The 8,475-nt window shown below is 39.9% G+C and overlaps 1 protein-coding gene across 3 annotated transcripts in view; it reads left to right on the forward strand.

The window, feature by feature from the left end:
- The window catches only part of CRPPA (CDP-L-ribitol pyrophosphorylase A), a 120,949-nt gene extending 114,077 nt beyond the window's left edge, over positions 1-6,872 (forward strand). For all 3 annotated transcript variants that reach the window (XM_061356451.1, XM_061356452.1, XM_061356453.1), the window contains exon 10: positions 6,547-6,872. In XM_061356451.1, coding sequence (XP_061212435.1) covers positions 6,547-6,651 — 105 coding nt within the window. In that variant the 3' untranslated portion in view covers positions 6,652-6,872. The remainder of the gene's footprint in view (positions 1-6,546) is intronic.
- Positions 6,873-8,475: the final 1,603 nt, after the last annotated feature.

Raw genomic sequence — 8,475 nt, forward strand, 5'->3', positions numbered from 1 at the left:
GGTGATAGGACAAGAGGGAATAGCTATAAGCTGAAAGAGGGTAGATTTAGATTAGACATTAGGAAAAAATTCTGTATTACAAAGGTGGTGAGACACGGGCACAGGTTGCCCAGAGAAGCTGTGGGTACCTCATCCCTGGCAGTGTTCATGGCTAGGTTGGATGGGGCTTTGAGCAATTGGTCTAGTGAAAGGTGTCCTTCCTCTGGCAGGGGTTTGGAACTAGATGACTACTTCCAATCCAAACCATTCAGTTCGGATGCTGTGATTCTCTACTTGGTGTCTCTTGAGTGCAAATAAAACACTGTCAGTACGTGACATCAGGCAAGTTCTGGAGGCACCTGGTATAGCCTTAGTATAAATTGCAGGATCCTGTGGAGTTTTAAATTAACACCACCCCCTCTTGTAGTGCCAACGTACTCTTTTGCAAGATGGTTGCCAGAACGCAGACTGTTTCAGCCTTTTTCCACTCATGCCTTGTGGTGTACCTAGTGTGCACCCAGGCCCACACTGCAAAAGGGAGCAGTGGGCACGCAGTCCTTCTGCTGGATCTGGCCATTTTCCAAAAGGTGTCAGGAATGTGCAGTGCACCCCAAGTGCTGTCTTGCAGTGTGGTTCATTCCTCTTTTGTTCTCTGTTTGGGTGGGAAAGGTGACCATGGAGCAGTTAATCTTCTTTTTAAATGGCTGTGTTTTATGTGGTGGCTACATGGGATTTGTGCCTTATTCCGGGGTGGATTATCTGATGGTTGTTCTGTGCATTCCTGATGTGTTTGGGTAGGGCACAACTGTCATTTCCCAGTGATACTTTGCTTACATCTATATTGGTAAGTAAAATAGGCCAGGGATGGTTCTCCTTCCCTCAGGCTAAAAGTCACAGCATGCTTCATGTCCATATGGCTAAGTTCTCGTTTCCCAAAAGAGGGTGGCCTCATTCAGCCTGTCGAGTGGGAGCAGTCCCTGGCCTGTGCTGTCTCATGAACCATGCCCAGCCATTGTCTGGGAACATGTTAGCTGGCAGGAGCCAAAACTGTGCCAGGGAGTGGGCTTGCAATAGAATAGCAAGGACGGGGGCATGCCAGCACATGCCCTCGCCCTCCTTCCATTCCTGGTACAAATGTAGCTGTATCAATACTGCTGTTCCCTGAGTTTAGCAGCATCTTTAAATCAGGTTTCCTGTCAGCCATATAATAAGAGTTAAAATTACAGTTCTATTCATTTTTAAAAACTGTATTAAATGGAAAGTCAATAAATATTACAGCAAAACAGAGTGCAAATAATGGAACACAGCTGGTTTGTTCTTTTGAAGGGATGCAGTAGAAAGCAGAGGTAATACCTGCAGAGGCTTTATTTTTTGAGCTAAAGAGGGTAGCGTTTGTTTTTCAAGCTCTGCGTAAACTAAACTAGTACATATGTAAATTGAAATGCATGTATGTGAAATTCCAGCTGGGGGGGCAAATCCTAAACAGATTGAAGCAAGGAAATGAATCGTTAGGGGAATGTCAGTAAATATTCAGATATCCTCATAGTTCCTTAAACAAATGCACGTTTGTAAAATATCAGATTGCATATTCCAAACACAACTCTAACTCTGTCCCTGTATCCATTCCCAGTCTTATTCTGCAAACCAGAAAACCCCTACAGTCAATAACTCTACATCAAATAAATTCTGAGTATGAGTTACAACCATCACACAATATGGTTATATTGGAATATTTTTACTATTTAACAACAGACAAAGTGGATATTTTATTTTGGAATCAAAGTGCTGTTATGTAGATTTATGGTTTATAAGGTTGGCAGTGTTTCTGAGTATTTTCTTCTCCAAAGTACATAAATATAAAGTGGTAAAAGTTTTGTTTTTAGCTTATAAATGTAGTTAATCATCTGTTCAAACAATAAAAAATTCTATTTATTAATGGCCAAGCAATGGTTAGGGGGGTTTGCTTTTTCTTTTTACAAGACACTCATTTAAGTCAACTGGATGAAATGAATAGACAATGAATATCACAATGGCTTAGGGGGGATCATGGCACACCACTTGATCATGTGGAACTTCAGGCATTAATCCACTAAAGTCATTACTGCCTCTGAGTCTTATTTAAAGGTCACAGTCTTTTTAGAGGAGTTAGCTGGTGAGGAGAGGAACTCTTGGTGTTTGATGCCTCCCGTGTGTGAACAGGTGTGTGCTCCCTGCTCCCCACTTGGAATCTGCAGCACTGAACAGTGGGTGGGCAGTAATGTGCAAGAGCTCTTGTAGGCTACGGGAGGATTTGTATTGATCGTTCTTTTCTTACATCCTGGTTTTTATCATGGTTACAGTATATGCAAACACGTCAGGCAATTAGGCATGTGAAGACCTGGATCTGCGTGATTATTTGACTTCCTGCAACCAATAATGAGATTTTCGAAAGATTTAGTGCTATGCCATTGAATATAAAAGAGGATCGGAGGCCTGTATGTGGAGTGGGGTTAGGTGTGGTAGATGAAATTTGTCCTGGCATCCTTATTGAAGCCTTCCTGTAGGCGCTATCAGCTGCAGTTGGCACTGCTGCCAGAAATAACATTGCAGTGTCAGAAACATGGGTGTTTTAAAGGGTATAGCCGGGGGACTTGAAGTGTTCATTTATTTATTTAACTTCAAATGAATAAAGACCCACAAGATTCTTTTTCTTTCCCAGATTGTTGTCATTTTAATTCATTTTAATATCCTTCATAAATACTGCTGGCATCCAAATTACATATAACTACTTAGGAAAAAGCTTAAGTGTCATTGTGGCACATTGAAAATATCCCCTCACATGCACAGTAACAGCCTAAAATGAAATAAATTCCCTGCACGATTGAGAGGAGAGGAAAGAATCCTTAAGATACAGCCTAACCATCATGTCAGTCAACGTTATGCCCCCACTTTGAACAATGCGTTCTCTTTCAGTTGCTAGAATTTCTTTTTCTATTCTCTTTTTTTAATGATAATAAGGACTAGAAACGATCAACAAAAGTTCTAAATTACACACAGGCTATTCCCATTGGATACTGCAGTAATGATTCCTAGCATAAGGGTGAGTTATGATTCTCAGAAAGTTACACGATTCTGAAATTCCTGGAAGAGTCCAGTTCTTCACGTAATTTACTACCTCTTTCCAGTAAGACTGCGACAGTGAGAATAAGGCCAGTTGAGATCGGCACACACTTGACCCCTGTGGCACTAACTTCTCCTGCACTCAGAGGCTGGCTCATAGGCCCAGGCGCTGGACCCTGTTCAAAGAATAGGTGACTCTGAGATCAGACTGAGACAGCACTACTGGGAAGGAGCAACAGGATAAATTAAAAATCAGTAACCTTAATGATAAGTACTTCAAAGGACTGCCCTGTTGAACGCTTCAGTACCTGCTGCATGATGTCATTTAGCCATCAACTGTAACTGCATAAAGACTATCTTTTCTATTACATTTGTTGTTGTTAATCAGATAATGAATATTCACTTAAAGATACACTCCTGCTTATTTCTAAAAAACAGACTCACAGGGGCTAATCCTTACTTTTCATTGTTCCTGCCATTGTACTGATTGAGTCTCAAAAAGACAGAAACCAGTAGGTTTCCCAAATAGTTATAATAATAGTATTCATAATCAGACTAGTAGAAATGAAGTAATTGTAAAACTTGCAAAGACATTTTAATTTGTGCAGGTTACTTTTTGTGTTTCTCTTTTTGAACAAACTACAAATCACCACTGAATGTCAGTGTGCTTTACAGACCACTTCTGTGTGCAGGTTTCTGTACACATTGCCTGTGTTACAAATAGTACTCATAATTTTTTTTATGTCTTTCCTTCAGAACATGGAAATTAGCACAACAGTGTTAGGTTTAGCTTTAAAAAAAGCTTTTTTCAGTCTAAAGGAATCTTATGGTGTCACTTTCAATCTCTCCTATGAAAGTTAAATTTCTTTCTCTTGCTTCCTTTTATGTTGAAAAACTTAAATAATTTATTGGTGCAAAGGAATGTGCGCTGAATTCAGTAACCAAAAGAGGATGTGGAAAGATTTATTGGGAGAAACATTAAGAGCATTCCTGGCCAGGTGTATTTTATTTCTTTTTCTGGGAAATGGGGGCTTGGAATAAACGCCTCCAGCCAACGTTAGATATGGCTGGAAGCCCATTTGGAAAGTAGTGTCTGTAACTGGGAAGTGCTTCTTGAGAGAAACTGGACCAAAAGAGATCAAGGGCACAAAGAGATTGGCATTGCTGAACAGCAAATGTGCGCTAGAGCTTGAAAGCGACTGCAGCGTTTGCCGCCCAAGTGGGTGTTTGCATGTGACTTACGCTCTCCTTATACATTACACAGCAGCGTATACCCATGGGAAACGAGGAGTGAAACTTCTGCCAAATTGGAGCAGTGGATTCTTGAGTTCCTCTTTGCACCTCGGTCTGTGACAAAAGGTTGTGAGGGAGCAGGACCCGAGTACATACACTTATGCACTCCTTGCTTAGCAGAAGGAAGTGTCACTTTGTGAGCAGCAAGACACAGCTGTGGTGAACGTCTTTAGGACAATTTTTTCAAACACTGATAAGTATTTTTACTGCATAATAGAATATATATTACATGAATTTGTAATCTTTGGGGGGGTTACATTGACACCTTACTTATTTGATGATTTTTATGACAAAATTCTATTGAAATACAAATATAATTTATCCACGACTTATAAAGGAATGTGGTATAAACTATAAATTTCTAATTCTATCCTCTTACCTCTCTGGCACATTTCCTGTGATTTACATACAGCACAAAGTTAATAAGAGCATTATAGAATCACAGAACAGTTTGGGTTGGAGGGGACCTTTAAAGGTCCATTAGTCCAGTCCCCTGCAATGAGCAGGGACATCTTCAACTAGATCAGGTTGCTCAGACCCCTGTCAACTTGACCTTGAATGTTTCCAGGGATGGCGCATCCACCACCTCTTTGCGCAACCTGTTCCAGTGTCTCACCACCCTAATTGGAAAACATTTCTTCTTCATATCTAATCTGAATTTCCCCTCTTTTCGTTTAAAACCGTTACCCCTCATCCTATCACAGCAGGCCTTGCTAGAAAGTCTCTCACCGTCTTATAGGCCCCCTTTAAGCACTGAAGGGCTACAGTAAGGTCTCTCTAGAGTCTTCTGTTTTCCAGGCTGAACAAGCCCAACTCTCTCAGCCTTTCCTCATGGGAGAGGTGATCCAGCCCTCTGATCATTTTCTCTGGCTATACTTCAACAGAGAGTGTTCCTGCGACACTTTTCCCTTTCAGTTTTTCCTTCAACCCCAATTTCTTAGTCTCCAGCTCCCCTCTATGTTAGCTGAATAGGCAGGCCTCCTCATGAGTAGCCTTACTCCTTAAAAAAGCAGTTTTAAAAGTTTTGGTTTTGTATAAGTTGTTGAAACCATTTCCTCTTTCTCCATTACTCCAAGTTTCTTAAATATCCTATACAAATTCTTCCTTGATGCAGCATCTTAGAAAAATATAGACTCAAACTGCTCCATCCTTCTGCCCCAGGCAGGAAGCTGTACTTGCACCCCATTTTACATGTAGATGGGTCTCCTGACTTCTTATTGCCTGGTTTAAGTTCTGTTAAGTCTATTGCTTCCAGTTTTACTCATTGTGGAGACCAGCGCTTGCTTTCTCTTTGTAGCTGCCCTTCTGTATTTGAAAATCTAGATTCTCTCCACAATTCTGTAGACCTCTCTTTTCCTCTGTTGCTTCACAGCAATTGTTCTCTCCTATTTCCTTCTCCGGGGATGTGTCCTTGCGTGGCTACACCTATTGCTATTTTCCCAGTGTGAAAATGAAAACATTACTGGTTGCAAGAGGCCAGTCTTTTATAGTCGGTGCAATTAGGAAAACTTGGCAATTTGACAAAGGGCTCTTTCAAATGCGAGTTGAAGTGCTCAGTTAGCAGCACAGAATCAGTCTCATTTTATTACTTCTTCCTGTGTTGTTCTCTATACTTGCCTGTCAAAACCAGACTACTCTTTGAAGTTACTTGATACACAGATCAGCCTACACTGCTGAAGTCCCAGTGCTTAAATGTCTGTGTGAGTTTAAGTAGTTTGTAGACTTCAGAGAGGATTCAGTAGGTGCTTGAAGTTACAGGCCTTTAGCTATGTTACCCAATTAAATCCATTTTGTTCCAATGTTTTCAAACCGAAAAATTTTTTACTACTTTTTAGATCTTAAAAATCAGTTAGGAAGGAAGTGACAGAATCAAACTTCTGTTTTGGAGGTCTCTGGATAGATGGCATTAGTTCTAGCAGTTAAAATACATTCCTTAAAACATAATTTTGCTTGTTAAATCATCATGGAGACTGGAAAATGGATATTACTATGGAATTGTGTTTCCTTAAAATGTAAGTTTTAGAAGTTCTTCTTCTAATAAGTACAAATTTTGGTTGGGTTTTTTTTTTTTTTCAACAATGGTAATTTTGCATACTTGAAAACTAATTTTAAATATTTACCTTTTCCATTTTTGTAATCATATTGTTTTCCCTGCTCCCTTTTTTCTTTCCCTAGGACCGTTTACTGCTTCAGGAGACAGTAAATTCTGCTGCTGCTCTTATCCTGGCATTAATAATGGACAGAAACCCAGAGCTGATTGGCCAGCTGTTGGTAGCATAAGACCGTAAATCTTGTGTAGCTTTTGGAAATGTTTCTTTTTCCTCATCCATTCACCAAAGGTCTTGAATCATTTTACCCTTTGATGAAAACTCTGGATTTATGACATTTGCTATTAAGATCTTTTTACAATGTATTTTTGATACTTAAAATGCAAGTCTGATATGTATAAAGTGTAAAATGGCATACAAATTTCTGAGATACACTAGGTACATACTGTGAGGAATGGTTAGAGTTCAAGGCTAGGCTGAATGAAGTCTTGGGTGACATGGTCTAGTGTGAGGTGTCCCTGCCCATGGCAGAGGGGTTGCAACTAGATGATCTTAAGATCTTTTCCAACCCTAACCATTTTGTCATTCTATAAGATCATTTAAAAAGGTGTACTGGTGACACCAAAGCATTCATGCAGAATTGTCTTTAACCCATGTATGTATGTTTTACTCTAGGACTGCATGAATTAAATTTGATTTAAGATAAAATAATCCCAAAGCACAGCTCATCTTCTTTATGTTAAATTATTTTAAATTTGCTTCTGTATCTATTAGTGACTGTATATAGTCACATAGTTCATTATGTAGTGTAGCCTTCCTGACATCCACAGAAATGATATTACAAGAAGTATTTGAAGGGTCACGTCCCTGTCCATGTAATGAAGGTAACCGCCAAACAAAGAAAAGATATGCATGGGAACAGCAAGGTGCTAATCCCTAGTTTTGCAGATGCAGTATTCTCTGACTGTGGAGCTCCTTACTGCTACACTTCTCCCAGTAGCCCTGTGCCATCATTTGGAACTAGCTCCAGTGAGTACCGTATTACATATACCCTTTGTGTTTGCACGTGTATGTATGTGTATGCATGTATGTGTGTGTGCATGCTTAAAGGAAAAGGGTTAAGACTTAAAAAACCGTTTCAGAACCACCTCTGTAGGTAATGGAGAAATAGGAAGGTTCTGTTAGCTTATCCATAAGAATACAATTTTCCTCTCCCGCTGGTTAGCATGTGTGTGTATTAAGTACTGGTGAAAAGAACTAAGTGTAATGAGTTCAGATATGTGCTACTTTGATATACAAGTGTAGAAAGTTGGGATAGGAAGGTGAAATGGTGAATGGTCATTCCATGGAGTATCTCCAGGTATCGCAACCACTAACAGCAATACAAGAAGTGGACAGTCCCTGAAAACACCTGGCACTCCCTATTCATCAGACTAAGGGATTCCAGCTTTCCTCCAACGTGTGAAGAGGCTAGGTTACTGTCTTGTACCTGCCATAACTGGAATAAGGTCCTAAAGAATATCCCCACCAGAAGCATCCAGTGAGTCCCCTATTCAGGATGTCCTGAGCAAGAGCACTGTCAGTTCAGCAATTCTCCCGGTGAAACCAGCATTCTTCCCCTTACTCCCACTGTCTTCCACACCCTCTGGTGCTCAGACAAAACTTAGAATAGCATGATCCGTGTTCGGTCTCCTGCCCCTGAGTATATCTCGAGTTTAAATCCCTTTTAGAAGCTGATGTTGATCCCAAACTTCCTTTACTGCACAATAAAAAGTTGTTAGCTGACTGTTCTGTAACCAAAGCCCCCATTTTCTTCCACACACAAGTCATCCTAAGACAACCAACAAAGTTCTCGTGTGTCATCTGCTTTCTTCTTTGCTTTTCTTTTCTCTCTACTTTGATTAATAATCTGTCCTTTCCTGACATTGTACAACATAAGCATTCATATTAGCTCAGTGTATACAACAGGCTATACAATAGGCATATTTTATTCATATATATATTCATATATGCATAATATGTAAATAAACGAAGAATAAAGAATTTATTATTGATA

This window comes from Neopsephotus bourkii, unplaced genomic scaffold (assembly GCF_033783945.1).
Source record: "Neopsephotus bourkii isolate Nb327-2 ecotype Australia unplaced genomic scaffold, CSIRO-AGI_Nbou_v1 NB_855, whole genome shotgun sequence".
Lineage (NCBI taxonomy): Eukaryota > Metazoa > Chordata > Aves > Psittaciformes > Psittacidae > Neopsephotus > Neopsephotus bourkii.